The sequence below is a fragment of the Phyllopteryx taeniolatus genome, chromosome 3 (genome assembly GCF_024500385.1).
Source record: "Phyllopteryx taeniolatus isolate TA_2022b chromosome 3, UOR_Ptae_1.2, whole genome shotgun sequence".
Lineage (NCBI taxonomy): Eukaryota > Metazoa > Chordata > Actinopteri > Syngnathiformes > Syngnathidae > Phyllopteryx > Phyllopteryx taeniolatus.
Genome location: NC_084504.1, coordinates 29801400 through 29822061, shown reverse-complemented (window position 1 = coordinate 29822061; position 20662 = coordinate 29801400). Strand labels below are relative to the sequence as shown.

At 45.2% G+C, this 20662-nt stretch overlaps 1 protein-coding gene across 14 annotated transcripts in view; it reads left to right on the top strand.

Moving 5' to 3' along the window:
* ank1a (ankyrin 1, erythrocytic a) overlaps nucleotides 1-20428 on the top strand; it is a 67580-nt gene extending 47152 nt beyond the window's left edge. For 5 of the 14 annotated variants that reach the window (XM_061768443.1, XM_061768445.1, XM_061768440.1 and 2 more), the window contains 20 exons: nucleotides 941-1061; nucleotides 1197-1275; nucleotides 1534-1646; nucleotides 1726-1950; nucleotides 2446-2600; nucleotides 2689-2900; nucleotides 4561-4765; nucleotides 4902-4998; nucleotides 5498-5726; nucleotides 5795-5923; nucleotides 6009-6128; nucleotides 6203-6287; nucleotides 6727-6801; nucleotides 6966-7328; nucleotides 12295-12946; nucleotides 13841-14186; nucleotides 16129-16212; nucleotides 16404-16550; nucleotides 17902-18003; nucleotides 20218-20428. In XM_061768443.1, the coding sequence (XP_061624427.1) occupies nucleotides 941-1061; nucleotides 1197-1275; nucleotides 1534-1646; nucleotides 1726-1950; nucleotides 2446-2600; nucleotides 2689-2900; nucleotides 4561-4765; nucleotides 4902-4998; nucleotides 5498-5726; nucleotides 5795-5923; nucleotides 6009-6128; nucleotides 6203-6287; nucleotides 6727-6801; nucleotides 6966-7328; nucleotides 12295-12946; nucleotides 13841-14186; nucleotides 16129-16212; nucleotides 16404-16550; nucleotides 17902-17976 (3512 nt within the window). In that variant the 3' untranslated portion in view covers nucleotides 17977-18003; nucleotides 20218-20428. Of the gene's footprint in view, nucleotides 1-940; nucleotides 1062-1196; nucleotides 1276-1533; nucleotides 1647-1725; nucleotides 1951-2445; nucleotides 2601-2688; nucleotides 2901-4560; nucleotides 4766-4901; nucleotides 4999-5497; nucleotides 5727-5794; nucleotides 5924-6008; nucleotides 6129-6202; nucleotides 6288-6726; nucleotides 6802-6965; nucleotides 7329-9981; nucleotides 12947-13840; nucleotides 14187-15094; nucleotides 15574-16128; nucleotides 16213-16403; nucleotides 16551-17901; nucleotides 18004-20217 lie in introns of those variants that run through there. The other 9 variants (XM_061768446.1, XM_061768444.1, XM_061768450.1 and 6 more) reach the window with 8 other exon arrangements.
* Nucleotides 20429-20662: the final 234 nt, after the last annotated feature.

Here is a 20662-nt window from a genome sequence, read left to right as displayed (position 1 = left end):
TCATTCACTCACTCTTAAAACATTCGCATGGAGTGATTTTGTGCACCGTTATTGTAATAGTTCTTTAGTGTGTCTCCTTCCACGTGAAACATGTTTGTTGGTGTTGGTCTCATCACGGCTAAATTGAATTCTGCATTGAGAATGATGGGATGGATCATCTTGTCATGCCACAGAATTACAACCTGACGGTAACTCCGCTGAGTTCCTTGTTTGTTTGGATTTGCAAACTCTTAACGTATCCTGTTGTAGCAATTATTGTCAAATGTAAATAACTGGCACATTTCACACCACCACTGGTATTTTCACCGGCAGATTTCTGTTGCTCTAAATATAGAAAGCAGCTGAGGGGATGTTTGAAATATGTATTACATGTGATAACACACATACGCACAGTACCCGAGACAGGATCCAGGACTCCTATGATGTAACAACACTTATCAAGCAGTGAACTGCGGACTTTTTCAGAGTGTGAAAAGTGACTGCCACGGTAAAAAAAAAAATAAAAAAAAAAAAAATCAAAAATATATATATAGTTCAACAAAAATGGCCGTGTTTTGGGGGGTAAGTAATCAACTTTACTCACATTAGATTCTGCTGCCTTGCTTTCTGTTCTGAAGCCATCATGTTATTGTCATCATCTTAATGTCAACATCATTCTTGTTTTCTGGACAACATTTGTAATGCGACCACTCCAATTCTGATGAGGTGGCGTTTCATAAAACACCGTTCACGGTTGAAGTGTTTTCGGTGACTGCGCCGAGAGCCACATCATTCGTGCTTCATCTCGCCTACCTCCCATGATGTCTAACCCTTCAAACGGCTCATTAATATCTTGCCCTTTTCTCTCTCTCTCTCTCTCTCTCTCTCTCTTTCCCCTTTTGGCGGTTTGATTGACCTGACCTCGGTCTGTTCGCTCTCTTTGGCATGTCGTTCTGTGAAGGAGAGGAGCTCCTGGGGACCGAAGGGGCCAGGTACATGAAGATGGATGACATGAAAGACCATGATGACGATTTCCTCTCCCCCAAGAAATCACTGGAGTACGAGAGAGGGCTGGGCACAGCGTAAGGGGGCTGGGAAGCAGGGGAGAGAACCAAACTGGATAGCAGGAGACCTAACATAGTTTATTGAGCTCAACAAAAACACCAGTGAAACAGCCTCGATCTGACTTTTTGCTTTGTTTCTTTCTCATTCAACAGAAATTACTCTCCAGCCATTCCGAGGATTCCGCGCGTTTCTCCCGAGACAGTGATGCTGAAAGAACACGAGCTCGATCAGGTAGAGCGCGTGCACCAGTGTGGGCTGTCGCTTAGTGCCGTCATTGTTGTTGTCATCGCACAGCCGAGCGTTAGTGTCAACTCCAATAATAAACGTTACGAAATGAATTTACAATCAATCATAACATTGTCTACATAACATAACCTTTTAATTTGAGTTGATGTTGATGCTGATCTGCGTCTACTATTTACACGTGAAACATATTGCAGCTTTGTTTCGCCAGTGTCACGATCAGTTTATTTGTCGTTTTGTCTTCAGCACACTCCACTTCCGCTGCCAAAAGAGTACGATGAAGACTCCCTGATTCCCAGCAGCCCGGCAACCGAGACGTCGGACAACGTCAGCCCGGTCGCCAGTCCCATACACACAGGGTCAGCTCAGCGGAACATTCACCGACCCGAAACTGTGATCGATATGTGAAAAGAAAGTCTGTTTCGTGTCCGACAACAGCTTTCTGGTGAGTTTTATGGTGGATGCCCGTGGCGGCTCAATGCGAGGCAGCCGGCACAACGGTCTGCGCGTCATCATCCCCCCGAGGACCTGCGCGGCTCCCACCCGCATCACCTGCCGCCTGGTGAAGCCACAGAAGCTTACCAGCCCGCCGCCGCTGGTGGAGGGTGAAGGCCTGGCCAGCAGAATCATCTCACTCGGCCCGGCTGGCATGCAGTTTCTCGGGTGACGACGCAGTCCGTCTAACGTTGTTCATCCGCTTCCTCCGCGTTTTGTTGTCCTATCTTGTTCTATTAACAGTTACATGTGATGGACGGATGATACTATATATCTGACTAGTTTTGGATAAAACTCAAATTCACCTAGTTCCCCAGCACTACTTGTGCTTTCATCCACACACGTAAATTACAACTAGAATGCTTGAGGACTGTTTGCTCATTTTTCTGTGTGTGTGTTGTTTTAATGAACATGGACAGCTTCAGTGAATGCATCACACTAATGATCGTCATTAATGACAAAAAAAAATACAATTGTATTTTATTTTATTTATTCTTTTTTTTTTAGGAGAAGCACAGAACATTGCATAGAATGTAAAACTGTACCATACTGTTTTACCAAACAGAATTATTGTACCACGAGACATTTTCTTGGACAAAATATGAAAATTATGTGATAAAGTAGTCAGTCAAATATTGACTCTGTGTTCATATCATGTGACAGACCCGTAATTGTGGAGATCCCTCACTTTGCTGCTCTGGGTCGTGGCGACCGCGAGCTTGTGGTGCTGAGGAGTGAGAATGGATCTGTGTGGAAAGAACACCGCAATCGCTATGGTGACGAAGTTCTCGAGACAATCCTCAACGGGATGGATGAGGGTGAGACTTTTTCCACGGTGGAAGTCTTCACGCATGACCACAGCCTGACGCGCAATCATTTCATGTAATCATCTTCTTATGCGCGCAGATTTGGAAAGTCAGGAGGAACTCGGGAAGAAGCGAATTCGCCGCATCATCTCAACTGACTTTCCGCTTTATTTTGCCGTCGTGTCGCGGGTCCAGCAAGAGAGCGACCTGATCGGCCCCGAGGGAGGGTCGTTGACGAGCAAACTGGTGCCGCTGGTCCAGGCAACTTTTCCCGAGACGGCGGTCACCAAGCGAGTCCGTCTGGGGCTGCAGGTGAGATGGGACGATGAGGAAAAGGAAGCGAGACAGACAGAATCCTGAAAAATAAGCATGTTGGATATATTCCTCATCATCATATCAGCTGTTGCCTCGCATGCGCGTGACTTTATTTTGCTGTCAACATCACACAGTGCTTCCACTTTGCGCCTTTACACTATGCTGGTTAACTTGTGGTCTTTGTATTTTTTCTTCTTTACTCATACACTGTATGGACATCCATTTTGGGTCACCTGTCTGGAAGTGAAAATGGGAGTAAATTCAGTGTTTGTTTCTCCCATTGGCAGCTATATCACCTCCCATGTTTTCAAGAAACGTTTTCTTGATCCACAAGAGCATTTGCGTTAGAGGCGACTGTTGTTAGAACTGGAGGACGTTCTCTGCTATAATTGCAAATTCCTCCCCCCAAATCTCATCCGAGCCTCGCTTTGTGTACTTGGACACAGAAAATAACCCTCTCCAAACAGTTACCGCAAAGTTAGAAGCATAAAAACAAAATGTGTCGTAAGGGAGTTTAGAATTGTCTCGACCTGATCGATTAATTACTTGATTGTGTACCCACTACTTGTGTCCATATAATGTATAAACCGCACTTTTTATTTCATTCTGGTGGTATTATTCATCATTGTTCTTCATTATTGTCTGTCATTTGATTTCACGAATGTTTAGAAAAGGAGACCCGATGCATGCGCCGAGACAAAATGCCAACTATAGTGGAAACTTTGTTCTCTTCCTCTCCTGCATGTGTTTGCTCACGACAGTGATCAGTTGCACTAGACGCACTGTATTTTATAAACATTGAGGTAAAACTAATAAAGCCATTTACGCAACTGCAAGAATAGCCATAAAATCCATTATGTTGATTATAACTATGTACTGCATGGCATAATACGTTTATCAGTCCAAGTATATGATTCATTTGATGGAGGACAAAAACTTTCTAACTCTGAATTTCAAATCTCATTTAAACTACAGTACCCACCCATTTCTGTTTTCTTTCTTTTTTTGGCAGCACTTTCTCCGATTTATGAAATACAGTTTCCTGTTGTTGTTTGCATTTTGATTTTGCACAAATATTTAAGAGCCCAAGTCCACAACTATGACGACAAGGGATTGCTCTCTATTATGAACATGAATATCATCTCTGAATATATGACAGTCATCAAATGAACTGTACCTGCATGTATGGACCTCCCTCTTGTGTTTCGACACCGGAATTTAGATAAGCTAATTAAATGTTCTTAACACCACTTCTGTTGTAAGATCAATATGTAAATGGCAAATGAATGAAAGTAACATTAACGTGGTTATAAATTTCAGCACCCACTAAAGTTGAATGTTTATGTTGCCGTTTTTTTTTTTGAATAATGTGTTGCTGTTTTTTTCCTTGCTGGGAAAATATAGAACGTTTTGATATCAACTTTCACACAATAAAAATGTTTTTTTATCTCTTATAAACAGTTTGGTTTGATTTTTCTCGATGCAGCGTTAGTTGACGTTTCTTTTATTTACTGTGGTCTCATTTCTTTTCCTTCCCATCATGCCCCACTTCAACTCATGACTCTCTCCTTATGTTTCCATCACGTTTGTTGTTGTGCTTTATCACTTCTGCACCCATGTGGTGTTCCACCTCTGCATCAATGACCTTTGACCTCAGGCTCAGCCCGTTCCTGACGAGTTGGTGGCCAAGTTGCTCGGTAGCCAAGCCAACTTTAGCCCCGTGGTGACAGTGGAGCCTCGGCGACGAAAGTTCCACCGACCCATCGGCCTGCGCATCCCTCTGCCCCCGTCGTGGCGGGACAGCCCCCGGGACTCTGGGGAGGGTGACACCACCAGTCTGCGGCTGCTTTGCTCTGTCATAGGTACTACGTGCTACCACTGGGAGGAGTGTAGGTTGCCGACTAGTTGATACCCGCTTTTTCAAGGACCTTCATATGATTCATGAGGAATAATGGTTGGAAATATTTATTCACCCGGATCTGCTCTTGTGCTTCCCAGGTGGGACAGCGGCAGCTCAATGGGAAGACATCACTGGTACCACTAAGCTTGTCTACGCGAACGAATGTGCCAGTTTTACGACCAATGTGTCTGCACGGTACGTTCACGTGGTTACACTTAGCACCCGTACCCAGACGCAACATAAGGTACACCTGCATCAGAGCTGTAACGACAATTCTGCCTTTAAAAAAAAAAAATACATCCTTTTCCTTTTCCTAACCATAAAGGGTCAGACGCAATTCGGTCCAGGAAAAACAAACCTGTCAAAACCTGTATTGACTGTACAAGAAACGTAAATAGCATTTTAGACATTCTTAACGGCCATACAAGTTTTAAAAGAAATACTACTACAACTGCAGTAATCCCACCTTAGTGGGAGATGGCTAACCCCCATACAGTAATATTGCCCCCCCCCCTCATACAAATGTTGCATATTGTATTGAAGTAATTTAGAATATGCCCCAGATCCTCTTGTTAGATGTTTCTAATATTTTTGGTTACCTTATTTTGCTACAAGAGAGGCAAGCACGATTGAAATTGAATATGTTAGATTGTGCACATTTAGCTAATGTACCGTGCGTCCTTGTGCCTCCAAGGTTCTGGCTCGCTGACTGTCCTCGTACAGCAGAGTCGGTCTCCTTTGCCAACTTGCTTTACAAAGAGCTTTCGGCTGTACCTTACATGGCGAAGTTTGTGGTTTTCGCCAAGATGAACGAGTTACGAGAAGGCCGCCTGCGCTGTTACTGTATGACTGACGACAAGATGGATAAAACCTTGGAACAGCATGAGAACTTCACAGAAGTGGCCCGCAGCAGGGACATTGAGGTCGGTCGGTCAAAACAGGAAACGCATCGCTTTACAATTTGAAATCCTCGCTCACTCCTCTCTCACAGGTGATGGAGGGAATGCCGCTTCACCTGGAATGTTCCGGGAATCTCGTACCGGTGCGGAAGGCCGCCCAGCAGCCTCGCTGCTTCAGCTTCCAGGCCTTCAGAGATAACAGACTCCCCGTCTCCGTGAAGGTGCCGACATGTCCGGTGAAACCGTTAACTCGAATGTACGACTTGTGAGTGTGTCTTGATTGCTGCTGTTTTGCTTGTGTGTCAGGTGCGAGATAGCAGCAAAGAGCACACTGGATTCCTGTCTTTCCTCCGCAAGACCACCAAGTATGAAGACAGTCAACATGTCCTATGCAACCTCAACATTACCATGCCTCCGTGTATCAAGGTACAACTCAGAGTCAGCGTACACAAACGCCTGTCATTGTTGTCATCGGTCATTGTTGTGTACGTGATTGATAGATTATTGGAAGTGAAGACCGCCGGCGAACTTTGACCCCGCTGGCTCTAAGGGAAAGATACAGTGCCCTCAACGAACCTGCCATGGGTACGAATCACCTGCTCCTTCCTCACATACCTGATCATGTTCTTATTGAGAAATAGGTTGCTTTAATTTAACTGTACTTTCATTTTTTTTGGGGGGGGGGGGGGGGGGGGTGTTCTGTAAAACTAAGTAAAGAAATCAACACACATCAAAACAATATGTTCTGCCGTTGCATTGTAACAACAGGCAGATGTAACAAGAGACACTTGCTCCAAATACAGACCGCCACAAATTCTGAATATGTGTCCCATGGGTGGTGGTAATATCCCATTTTCTATGAATCATATTTATCAAAATACTGCAATAGTACATGTTTCTTCTTCTGCAAACGGTCAACAGAATATCAAATAAAACAGAAAGATGAAAGCACAACTCTGCTGTTTTGACTTTTGCAACATTCCAGTGAGATTTTCCTGATACGAATGTGTTCCGCCTCTTGCAGCATCAATGAGTGCCATGGAGAGGGCTGAGCTGAAGATGGCTGTGATTGCAGAACAGTTGGGACTGAGCTGGGCTGGTAAGTCCGCACTAATGTTCGACACGTTGCTTTTCATGTTTGAAAACCAGCCGTAAGGTTGTCTCCCCCATGTGCTGATTCAACAAACTTACAATCCCTTGTCTATGTTGAAAAAGACACAAAAAGCACCTTTTTTTCCCCCCTTATTTATTAATTGTTCTCAGAGTTGGCTCGGGAGCTTCAGCTCAGTGTGGATGACATCAATAAGATCCGTGTGGAGAATCCTAACTCCCTGCTGGAGCAGAGTTCTGCACTCCTCAACCTGTGGGCAACTCGCGAGGGCAAGAGAGCCAAAAGTCAGTGCAGATCGCTCCTCTCATGTCCCACTCCCGGTCCAGCTAGCGGTTGTCCTGACTCAGAGTGCGCCCCTGTAGTGGAGACCTTGTACGCGGCGCTGAAGAGCATTGACCGCGTGGACATCGTCACCATGCTGGAGGGCCAACCAGCGCAGCCTAGCAGACAAGGCTCCCGTGAACTCGGCAGGCGGCAGAACGAAAGAGAACACCTCTCTCCTGCTATGACCAATGGTGAGCTCTCTACCCCGAATTTGACCGTGTAAAATCTTTCGTGCCTCCCGAACATCCTCTGAAGACCTCTCCGAATTCCCCCTCTCGCTGTATTGTGTCCCTACTCATCTAATGAATATGAATGCTGCCTTGAGACCTTTGCAGGAAGTAACCCCAGCCAAATGCTCATGGACTCAGGACACTCCTACTGCAGTACAAGCCGTTTAATGCCTTCCACTAGATTATATTAGACAGTATTTAGACTCATTGGGTACAGCGTCACAATCCAAGGAGATCAAATACGAAATCAAGAGTTACAGAGATACAAAGAGTTGTATCGGCAAAGATGATAATGCTCAGTTTTGATTGACACTGTGAGTATAGAATTGAACAATATCTTTAGTACCGGTGTTTTAGATTTTGAGGTTGGGGTTTGCAATGGTGCAGAACTGATCTGCATTACACTGATAGCTGTTTATATGTTGGAAAGGAAGGAAACCGAAACCTAAATATTGTCGAATGTATACCTCTCTGTCAGTGCAATATTATCCTTGTAAAGGTATCATTTTCAAAAGTAGCTCATGTATTGGATCTCATCTTGGATCCACCTACTGTTCTGAATATTTGTTTTATTTGTCCTTCAGAGTTGCAAGCATCCGCCGCCGTGATATTCGCGCAACATAGAGCAGCACATTGTTATACATGTAGAGACTAATACATAGATCATAAGTGCTGCCTGTCTACCAAGCGTCTGTAGACAGTCCTTTACTTCTTTTTCTTGTGGTTTCTTTCACACACGCCTTACATCTTATTGGCTCCATTTTCACGAGTGGAAAGTTGGCCACTCATGTCTGTATTCGACATCCGACAGGCAGTCGGCAGGGCAATTCTGTGAAAACTGGAGACTACGCAACAAGATGTAACCGTGCAAAGAAATCAGAGCCAACGAAAGGAAGAAATCATTTGGATCACATCAAATGTGATACTGATTGCTGTCTTGTCTTGTGCTACCTGCCTCCCAAAGGCATTTCCAGCGCTGTTGTTTTTTTAATGCAATAGAAATTAGTATATTTTAAAACAATCTTAAATGTATTTTTAAAACAAATTAAGTTGAGTGTATAAATTCAACTATTTATTAACTTGATGGATATAATGCGCTATGGGTGCTTTTTTTTTTTTTTGAATGTGCTCTCACAATCCTTTTGTAAGAAACTGCAAAAAAAAAAAATAATAAAAATCTGGACCGTGTCTTCCAACATAAAAGTAAACATTCGTATACATCAGAAAGTTGTGTAAAAAAACAGGAACACAAACAAGGATGACAAATCAGGGACTTGTTGCACTTAAAAAAAAAATTTCCCACAAAAATTTGGTGTTGGGAGATAAGGGTGCGCAGTAGAATACCTTCTTTGTAAAAAAAAAAAAAAAAAAAACGTGACTAATTATTACAGTATATTTTTATAAAAAAGGATTTAGCTCAAGAAAAGTAAATCCAAGTTATGGTGCTTGCTTTACATTTTGTCCGATTATATTCCTGCCTAGATCATTTACAGTTAAGACAGTTGGAACTATACAGAGAGAGAATAAAACCCCCGTCCGGAGAGACCTTTCGATTGTATTTGTATGAACGTGCGTGAAGTTGCATGAAGGCCACTTTGAGTTTCTTCAGGGCAAATAATGCTGTTGGTGCCCTGAATGTCATTTTGGGAGCCCTGTTGTCATTCCCTGTGAATCTGTCCTTCTCTGTTTCTGTGGACGCATCATTTGCAGCCTTACTCTTCCTGCTCCTCCTCACTCCTCTCCGAACTCTGACCTCATGCCGACCTCATGCTGACCTCTGACCCATATTTTTTCTTTGATTTACTTGCGACGTCTTTGTGCATTTTTCTTTTGTGATATTTTTTTCTTTTTGAAACTCCCACGTTTGTCTGTGAATGATTCACCTCACACAGGCTGTGCACTCAGCACCTCCTGGGAGAGGGGAGGTGACCCTCGCTCTCTCCCCTACTTTGCATCTGTGTCTTTTCTATTTTCTCTTCCCCCACAATGTCCTTCCCTTGCCCTGCTTGCCTTACGTGTGCATGCCCGCCCCTGCTAATGCAGTACAATGAGCTCGTTGGAGTTAGGCTCCCAAACAATGCACTGAAACCGCATGCCGCCGGAACCTTCGCATGGAAAAGCCTACTACGAATGTTCCTTTTCGTCCTCGGCGGTCGTCATACGGGGGAGTGAAAAAGGTGCCGAACCTTTTTTGGAGACGATGATCGGAGTCCGCTCCGTTCATGTACGAATGTTGTGCTTTTGTGATTGATTCTCTGTCAACGGTGTTCATTCAAACAGTTGTTTGTGTAAACAATCAAAGTGTTCGACTGTATTTGTATCAATTTCATGTTGCACCTCCTCTCACACCTCCGCTTTCCCCACTTGAAATATTTTAATCTGTTTGGCTCAACATGATGCTGCTTGATGTCCTCCTATAAGTGTGCAGTTTTCACTACTTTGTTTCTGTATTAGTTACATGTGTTTACAGTACTGTGCAAAAAGCCCACGATTAGCTCTGTTGTTTTAGCAATTCTGCAATGAGCCTATCTACAGTATATATCGTAACTAGAATGTAGTAGACGACAGAGCCCTGCCACGACCAACACAAATGTGTTTGTTTGTTGATTCGCAGCTTGTACTTCTGGTTTCACGAAGGGTGACAAATAGAGGGATGTGCCATTCGGATTCTGGGACCAGTTGGGGATGAACTGTTCCTATATCATCGAAGTTCAATGGCTTCAAATACATTTTCTGTCTCCAACCTCTAGGGGTGTCCAAACGACAGCCCAGGGGCCATTTGCGGTCCTCTGTCCATTTTTTAATGGCCCGCGCCATATACTAAAATGAGTACTTGACACAGCCCGCAACACTACATTTTATATATATATATATATATATAAAATCCCAAATTCTTTGGTCAAGCACTTTTAACAGGAAGCTTGCATGTGGAGTTTTTTTCAAAAATAGCTAGACAATAAATGAAATTTGAAGAATATAAAACTGATCCTTGCGTCCTTAGATTTTTCTGTACGCGGCCTTTGAAGGAAGACGTTTGGACAAGCCTTAATGTAGAGCCGCACCAGAATGTATTTCCTTGACCCTGCACCATACACCTTACTACAATCTTTTGTGGCAATCTTTTTTTAAGTAAGTAATCCTGCTAACTGTAGCTTTCCTTTTATCAAAGTAAAACAAGAAAGTTAGCGAAGACTTTTGCACAGTAATGTAAATTTCACATCATTTTCAATGCTTCGTTGTGTTAATTCATTTTATTGAATTGATCACACGGTCACGCCGCCTGTTTTGCGTCTCTTTTTGTTTTTTCAACATTTGTTGATTTCCTACCAGGAAGAGAGGAAGCTTGATAACTAATTTGTTACGCTGCATTGCAGACTGCTGGGAAAAACAAAACAATAAGGCTGATGACCTCAGTAAGTGTGTTTAGCATTATGTTCAAATCTCGTAGCTATGCGACAAATCTTTTATGCATTGTTGACACAGCCACGATAGAGTGACATCTTTATAGCAATTTCCATGCAGAACAGGTTGTGATACATGCAGTTACTTAGTATCACAGTTTTCTGGAGCAGAAATGAACTGCTCATTTGCTATTTGTAAGTAGATCAGTGTCGTAACTATGACTTTAGGTCCGTTTTTACTGGAAACTAGCATAGGGAAGGATAGTAATTACATTCCCAATATATTTGTAATCACTGCAATACACTGTATGAAGTCAAATGTAGCAAAACATGTCAATGGTCTGTGGCCCTTTACAACGAGTTTGGCATTTTTAGACTGGATGTAACGAGCAATAGGTATTTGTGTCTGTGATCGTAGTGCAGCAGTTTGGAGTCTGCGAGTTAGCGTAGCACGTAGGTCGCGAGGTGGTTGAGGTCGCGAGTTGTCTCAGATGTCCACTGCACTCTCAGCACTGCTCAAGTATGAAGTGAATGAAACGCTGACACCTCGGTGTCCTCTTGCTCTCTTTCTGCTGCGCATGAGCACATGCTCGCATATTCCTCCTATTTCACCGTCTTGCGTTTTGAGCCAAAAGCAGTTCTAGTCTTATTTTGGGGGGAAACGACCCAAAAAAACTCATGCTCTGCTACCGTGCTTCAATACAGCGGGCCTGCCTGTCTGTGTACAGTATATTTATCACAGATGTGGGAGTGACCTGAGTCCACAGCCATTCCACTCATGTGATTTAACTACTGATTTAAATACTGAATATCGTCTGTCACAACAGAAGGAACGCCAACCTTCCAACTCTCGTGTACCTTGAAGCTTAAATGTTTCTAGCGCTCTCATTTTGATTGAATCAAAGACTTTGAGACCCCAAAGTGTGTGTGTGTGTGTGTGTGTGTGTGTGTGTGTGATTGAGATCGCCTGCATGCATGCTTTCCAGCCTGACAGCAATATTAACCTGCCTGTTATCTTTGAGTGGGTGTAAGGCATGCAGAAGTGTGATGGAGATGGAGATGGATGAGAGGGACACGTCGAGAGCGGGTCGATGACGGCATGTCGGACGGGCCAATCGGCTCGATTCGGGGGCTGTAACTGCTGTGGTCTCCCTGCAGGTGGCAGCCAGCAGAGCAGCATCAGTCTCGAGTGGGCCTCAGTCTGACCTTATTGGTCCATATGTGTCTGCTGCTGCTACGAATGCCTGCCCCCACCCCCCACCCCCCATTTTCTAGAAATCCCTGCTCTTATTTCCTCAGCACTTTGCACTTTATTTCCTTTCTGATTGTCTTGGCTCGTTCCTGAATTGCCTTCCTACTCCTTTTCCATTTGTTTCCCCTTCAGCCTCCTCTACCCCTCCCCAGTTTGCCCAGCTCCTGGGCAAAGGGGCACTCTCCCCCTCCCAGGCTCCCGGTGCTGCGGTTGCGAGGTGGGGAGCGAGGTGGGGTGGGGGAGTGTCAGTATGCTTCTCTGTGTGTCGCTCCAGGTTATGGGCTGGCGCAGGATGAGCTTCTGTCCCCAGCCTCGATGCAGTACAGCCTGCCCTCGCCGCTGGGCGCGGAGCCCTACTGGCAGGAGGTCTCCAGCCTGGACTGCGCGCCCATTGCCACCACAGAAGAGGACACCCTCATGGAGATGTCCGAGGTGCAGGTGTGGCCCTCTGGTAACACCCCCTCCCTGGTGCCCTTAGAGGATTCCTCGCTGGAGTGCAGTAATGCCGACGACTCCGAGGGCCTGCTCGGGTTGCCCTTCGGGAGTCTGGGTCGGCCGGCCAGTTGGGCCAGGGCCGCCGGCGGAGGGGGCGCCGTGCTGAGCGGCTCGATCGAACTGCCCGAAGACGATTCGGAGATGGGCGTCGACTCGCTCAGCACCGCCACGCCGGCCTCGCTCGGCGGGACCATCGCCGGTATCAGTCTTAACGGAGTGAACAATGGTCAGGGGTCAGAGGCCAGTTCGGAGTTATCGGCCGTCACTAGCACAACTGGTGGCAACGGAGGAGGAGGAGCAGGAGGAGGAGGAGGAGGGGGGACTCTGGACTCAGAGGAAGGGCTTTCTCTTGTTGCAGGACAGCAAAGGGTGTATGCCCGACTCAGTGAGTCACCTGGTCTCACCTGTGTTGCAGATCGGAATGGTGACAGGTGAGTTTGACCCCGCCCTCCTCCGCCCGTCACGCCAGCAAAACAATCAGTGTGTCAGAATACAATTCACGCACAGCTTGGCAGGTGGGGGCCATTGTACCTCAGGGCTCATTCAAACGAACGCAAACAAACCTAAACAGTGGGCTGGTTTAAAAAGCAAATATTTTCTATAGCGTTAGCTCTATTAGTGTTGCGGGCGAGCTAGAGCTAACCCAGCTGACTTTGGGCAAGAGGCAGCATACACCCTGGGATGGGCGCCAATAAATTGCAGGGCACGTGTAGACAAGTATTCACGCTCACATTCACACCTAAGGACCATTTAGACTATTCAGCTAACCTAAAAAGCATGCTTTTGGAATATGGGAGGAAGCCAGAGTACCTGGAGAAAACCTACGCGAGCACGAGGAGAACGGGCTAGCGTTTAGTTTCGAGCCCCAAACCATAGAACTGTGAGGCAGACGTGCTAAATACTGCACACGCATTTATTTTAGTTATGCTATTTTTTTGTTACATTTTGCCCTTGGTTTTACCTTGAACAAAGTTTACTCTTTTTTTCTCTTTTGTCTGGTTGCTATTTTGTTAACTTCGTAATTAAGCCTGATATTTAGGGTTACATTTCACAAGACCCTCAGATCGATGCCATGTTCTGCGAATTTCTATTGTTTCATGCGGTTTCTATAATTGCCCATAAAGTTAGATGTTACAGCCCCCCTATTGCTAAGGCATGTTCATTACAACTATCAGAGAGGTTCTCTAATGCATGCAAAAATCTATTCAAGACCTCCCTGGCGTGCATTGAGAGAAATGACATTTGAAAAGATCTCCTTGAAGTGTTTAGCCTCAGAATTGTACTTTGGTTGCCATCGTCCTTGAATATGTGCTCTCTCCTTTCAGGTCGTCTAATGGTGGAAGTGGTAGTGGAGGCGGCTCATTCATTTCCTACCTGCAGGACCAGACAGGCCCGGGGTGGATGCCAGTCACGGACGCGAAGGCCTGGGTGGCCAACCAGGCAAAAACTCGACAGGTCATCGACACCGTGATCTCGTCGTGCTGCAACTCCATGGACGGGGACCAGTCCCATTTGTCTCAGGAGGCTTTGCTGCAGCCCGTGAGGGACATGGGCCACTCTGAGATTTTACGGGGGCACTTCCGGGGAACCCGGCCGTTTGAGAAGGGTTTAGACTTCCCGTGCAGGGCCCCGGAGCTGAGGGGCTGGGATGATGTGCACTTCAAAGGACAGGTGAGCATACGTTGAGCCTTACTGCGAGCAAACAGTAACGGTGAAAAGTGAAGACCCCTTCCCCATTTCATACCTCTATCGGGTTCTGCACCAGAACTGCAAGGTGCATTGTTCTTTGTTGTAATTCTCCTAACTTCAAAACAGTGATCAAGACATAAACTCTCATATTGCCTGATATATGTCTTGTGGTAATATTAAAGAGCTAAAAAATGAATACCGCTGACAATAAAAACTGAAACTGATCATTATGATCTTTGCAATCTTTGTATAAATCTGTCAACAAGACATTTCTATCTACACACAACTATTGAAGTGAGACAGTGCTGTCAAATGTAGTCATTGAACTAATAGTTGGTGTGCTTTCTCGGTATTCCTTCATTTAGTCTAACTAAGAAGCATCAGATTCCTCACACTGTATCAAAAATATGCATAAAGCAAAGACACACACGCAGCCTCGGGCCGAAGATGGGCACAAACAGCGTGTGGGGCCAAATATAGCAAGAATTCTCACTGTCCTCCTCATGTTACACACTCCCCGCCCAGGTCCTTCCCACGTGTTGACTTTCATGATATCACGCTGTAAAGGACAATCTCAACTGTGGAAGTGTGAAAGCACAAATAGACGTTTGCTTCCTGGGCTCCACTGCTCTTTGTGCGCTTGACACTTTATCAAGTGGTGACTGTTTTGTCTCATTTCAAAGTCTTACGGAGTTTATTATATACGGTGTATTTGTATCTGCGCCTTTATGGTGATATTTTAGTGGGCTTGTAGTGCGTTAATCCTTACGAGACCCAGTTTGTGCTAAAAGTAATGACAACATCAGGAATGGCAGCGTGTGGTTGCCCAGTGTCACTGAAGTATCCCGAGGTATTTAAAGCCCACAGATCACGTGGTCAAAAGGGACAGAGAGGCGGGTGTAGAAACACCCCCAAAGTCATTGACAGGGTGCGCCTGATCCACCAGTGGGAAGGAATCGAGGCCTGAGGGAAAAGGGCCCACTGCCCCGCTGTATGGAAGTCTAGGAACGAAAGAGCAAAAGTGAGACCCGTGAAGGCAGGCTGGGGCCCGCAGCTGTCGCCGGTCTCGGTTTTTTAGGGGCAAGGCGTCGCTCCATACGGCGTGCATGTCAAGGGGCTGCGTGGCTCTGCGGCCGATCCAAGCGGGGCGATGTGGGCCCTGGTGACCGAGCTCCTCTTCAGCTTGGTGCTGCTGGCCTTTCTGGTCATCAGCTGTCAGAACGTGCTGCACATCGCCAGCGGCTCGGTGCGCTCGCTGCTCGCCTTCGTCCACGCCCAGCTCGACCGCGAGCTGGGCGAGGTGGAGGGCGTGGCTGACGAAGAGGAGAATGTCACCACCAAGGTGGTCCGCAGGAGAGTCATCCTCAAGGTACCACAGGAAGCCAGGACAGGACACCTTAGATGGAATGTTGGGCTTTCTGTCGGAAAGAGCTCTTTAGGTTTTTCATTCGTAAAGTTAAATTGACTTTTAAGCTAATGCTTGTCCTCTGAGATCTCAACGTGAACAAAAATGTCTTTACGTCATGATTGTTGAAGCTTCAACATTTTTATCACTGAGTCGTCCTCATTGAAAAGCCTGATTCGTTACATTTCCGTATTTAACCAGATTGTTTTATGCAACTATTATGCCACATATTTTAGCTAGAAGCGAGGTTAGTTAGATTATTGCACACAAGTCCGAACAGTAACATCGGGTTGTGCCTCCGTTAAAGTAGATGATCACGAGTTGCCATGGCAATGGTTTAGTTGCTTTTCTCATAAGATACAAGCAGTTCATCATAAGTAGTGTATTTGAAAATAGATACTTTAAGGTAAAACAGACACCGGCCAACACTTTCAGAGTGCAATGATTTTCCTGAATATTTTCCTCTACCGAATGCCCTCCAGGTGTGTTACAGTATGTTGATAACGTCGCTGTCCGCAGGGGGATGAAGCTGAAGATCTTCCCGGGGAACAGGTCAGCGAGGAGCAGTTTACCGACGAGCATGGAAACATCATCACTAAAAAGGTCAGACACTTGTCACTGTTCTTTGTTATTGTGTCTAGCGCTTACTGAGCAACCAATAAATAAAGTATTTTGATGGTTGCTTTGTTGCGGATTAAGGGAGTCCGTCGAAACGCGGCATCTTTACGCTGTGATGAAAATTAAATGGTGACAATATCTGCTGCCAATCGCAACTCCACCACTGTGTGTGTCAGACTGTGCGAAAGGTTGTGCGCAGAGGAAAGGGCGAGGACGGCGTTCAGGACGTGAGCGTGGACGGTTCCCTGCAGGACGCCAACGAGCTGGAGGTGGACGCCGAGCAGTTCATGAGCTACGCCATCCTGGGCCAGGAAAGCAGCAAGGTGGGCTTCTGATCCGCAGCCAGTTCTGTCAGCACTCCCCTCCCTTTAGCCCAGATGGACTCAATCCAATCAGATGATGCCATCATCTGATGTGGCGCTTTTCGATTTTGACATCATGTATCTTGGTGAGGCTTGAGTGGGCTTCTAAATCACGGTCTTGTCAAGGTCACCAAGGAGCTTAACATGCATGAGCTTCACTATGATGCTGATGATGAGCATAATTGTAAAGAAGAAGAGTGTGATGTGTGTTGGATAAGTGTGATGAACCTCCTACCAAATATTGTGGACCCTCCAAAGTTGAACACAATCCGTCCTGTGATGCTGGTTTATGTGCCGCTCAAACTTCGATCGGAAAACACAGGCAGACAGATACTGAGGTCCGCGGACATATTTAAGTCACCAGCTGTCATCACCAGCTCATTGTGTATTTAATGAGGGTACCCGCTCACGTTGTCTGTTACCGCAGCGGCCAAGAGCACTGACAACGCTCCAGTCACGCACAGATCGCTGCGATTAGACACCGTCCTCTTCCGCACAGATGTCTCCGTCGTCATTACGCCACATTTAAAGGGGGTGAGAGGAGCCGCTTTGATTGGCGCAGGGCAAAATCGGCTGTAGACACACCCACTGTGGCGCAGCCGGGTTGCGCTGGTCTACGAAATTACCAATATATCTAACCCACCTCTGGCACACAGTTGCACCACCTGCCATGCCTCATTTACACCAGTCACTAAAATAGGGCCGTCATTTTTGTTTGACTTTTGAAGCTTTTCTTCAAACATTTTGCTCTTCGCACCACTTTTATTTTCGCACACGTTCAACTTCGAAGGTTCCACTTTGATCTCTGCATGTACCCGAGTGAAACAAAAGTGCTTAGCCGCTGTCATTACTCCACCTTTAATGCTCACAAGTTGCCAGTCACTCTATTAAAGTTTCCACCTGCTGTAACAATCACTAAACTGCACCTACCTCACGTTTGTCCTGTATGTTCATGAATCATTCATGAACGTGGCCTCATTCAAGTCTGCGATACTTGAACTGAGACTGCGTGCTCTGTCACCCCACCCTTCATCTCGACAGTCCGCGTAGTGTACATGGTTCTTATCTTCAGCTGCCAGCCATCACTTCTGTCTCTGCCTGACTGTTTATTATATTTATATATATATATCTATATATGAAAATCATTTCTTTCTTGCCCCCTTGTTTCCCTCTTTCCTCACTTCTGATTCCTTTTTTATTCTGTCCATCCTCTTCTCTTGCCTTCCTCGTTTCCCTCAACTTTTCCCCTCACTAATATTCCCTCCCACCTTTCGTTCCGCCCCTGTCATCCCATCTCTTCCTGCGACTGTAGCCCGAAACTGTGGATACTGTGAAGAAAGGTGCTCAGATAGTGAAATGTGCCAGTCTGCGGAGAGTTAAGCAGTGAGGCAGGCTGAGCGCTGCTTTGCCGCAGGTACGGGACTCACCCACAGTGCGCCTCGTTATGACGTGTGCTGGGCGAGACCATTTAATCCACGCTCCTCTGTGGATTAAATGCCACTAAATGTACCTTTAACTTCACCACTAATCCTACTGCAATGTAATGCTGGCACAGACAATTTGAAGGATGACTAATTTAACCTGAAATATTATTTTAGGTGATGTGCAATGTGTTTGAGTATAATATTAATATTAGTAATATTCTATATTCTATAAATGCATAATATGTCCTAATACTTCGATCTGTCCTGTTGTTTCCTCTTTTATTATGTCAACAAACCTAGTGCTAGCCTGGTGGTTTTAGCACAGCACTTTATACACACATGCCATTGGATGTACCATACTGTGAGCTTTAATCAAATTAGTGTAGAATAGCTGCTGTTCATCGGCATACTCACATCAAGGCTAATGTTTCGTTTTTCATGCGTGTTGTGATCAGATGAGAAAAAGAAAGGAGGTTGCGGTCAAGGTCAAAGCGACCATGCCCGTGTACACCTGTCCCGCATCTGTGCGTATGTTTGTGTGCATGCATATGCGTGTGGTACTTGCCCTTTCCGACAGTGGGGCCATTGCATTCCTCAGATTGTTGGCATTTCAATGACAGCTGAATGTTAAACAACCTCTACACCCACTTTATGCTTGCTACATGTCGTTTACGGTCTAGCCAATGCATTGGTGCTGGGAAGTTGGAAGACACTTAGACGTCAAATGTGGTCAAAATATTTAAGTTCATAAAAATACCCATACAGTGAACCCCCGCCTATTCGCAGATTTATTTATTTTTTAACCTTTCGTTGGGTATTTCCTGAGAAACTCACCTCTTCACTGTTTTTGTGCTCAGGCCAAAGCAATATTGTAATTGCTTTGGCACCATCTGGTGGCACCTTGGTGCCAAGGCACTGTTGAAGGAAGATGGGGAGTTCCATTTTGACAAAAGTAGTCATTTCTCGACATCTTGTGGCATCTATAGGAAATTACAGTACAGTGGTGCCTTGAGATACGAGTGACCCGACAACCATATTGCTTTGCCTTAGGGAAGTCCACTTAGCTTAATGCTAACATACAATAGAAAATGCAAGAGACTGTCCATGGAATAGCATCTGTAGGGGGGTTTACATGGAGCCTTGTATTCTGATTAGAATCGGTTTAGAAGCCCAAACCGAATGAAAATGCTCCAAATAAACACCTCAATCGGAATAAACAGGGTGAATCCAAAAGGAATTTCATTCGGATTCACAGGGGTGGAATATTCCTTTGCCAAACCAAAGTGAAAAAATTCATTTAAATCATCGAAACTGTCAGTCGGAACGGTGCTCTTGTCTTGACGTAAATGTGCGGTGATGTCATCTTTTTTTGCACATAAATTTGGCGCCTTCCAATCAGACCGAACCAACCAAACCACTTGTAACTTATTTTTATAAAGCTGTTGTTTTAATAAAAAGTGTAAAAACGATCCCAACTACTGTGCTAAATAAACGACGGACTTCCATCTTGATAAATGGCGTGACGATGACGATGTCACACGGGTGTTTCGACTAATTGTAGTGCACACGTAGACACCCGATCGGAACCGGATCACGTCGTATGTAAACAGTTGACCAGAGATCTTCAATTGGAATGAATTTTCTTGGAATAATTGGAAGAAAAAAAAAGACTGACTGTAAACCATGTTTGTGGACATTTGAACACAAATGGTGCATCAAGTCATGCACACAAGAAGGAGCAGCAATAAATTAATCATGACGCACAAGCTCATTATTTCTTTAAATTCTATTAAATTACATTATTTTTGTGTTTTTGGAAAGAACAATATGATAGAGTGCTATTTTCCTGATTTAAAAACACATTACAAACATTTTTGCTTAATTTTATCGGGGTGGCTGGTACAGATTAATGGCATTCCTTTTCCCTTCAGTGGGGACAGATGATTTGAAATACAAGTATTTTGAGTTACAAATGTGGTCACAGAGCACACTAAGCTCATAGCTCAAGGCACTGTTGTATGGTGTAAACCTATCCGCCGTGAATAGCGCTGGTTCATGTTGTGGACCCTAAAGGATCACTTTGATGCTCAGCTACCATAGCTTGCATGCCAAATAGCCATTGGTACGGTCAATAGTGGTTTATTGATGTGGTTCGCTGGAAAATGGTGATTGTTCTAAATGAGCATGTGTTCCTTTCTCCTCAGAGTTCTCTGCAGGAGTCCAGCCCATCCCCAAAAACCTCCTACATGGACACATGACCGGCAGCAGCGGACACAAATGGAAGAACACTCGCAAACAAACGAAAACAAAATGAATGGCACCAAGGCACTGCTGGCGCACATATGGGAAGGATAATTGTAGTTTTTAACAACCTTTGTTTTTTTATGAAAAATAAAACCCAACAAGGACAAATGATCAACTACTAAACTAGAAGCATGATTTCCTATAAAAAGAGACACAAAAAAAAGTAGCACCCAAAACATGCTTCCTGTTGTCTATGTCAGCATGAGCGACTGCCACCGCATGGCCTGTCTTTAACTCGAAATACCGAAGGTTGTTGTGGGTGCGGGGGGTGCGAGGGGGTGGGGGGGGGGGGGGGGGGGGTGATTTGGCTGTGTGGATACAGGCATGCAATGTGGGCTTTGTGTG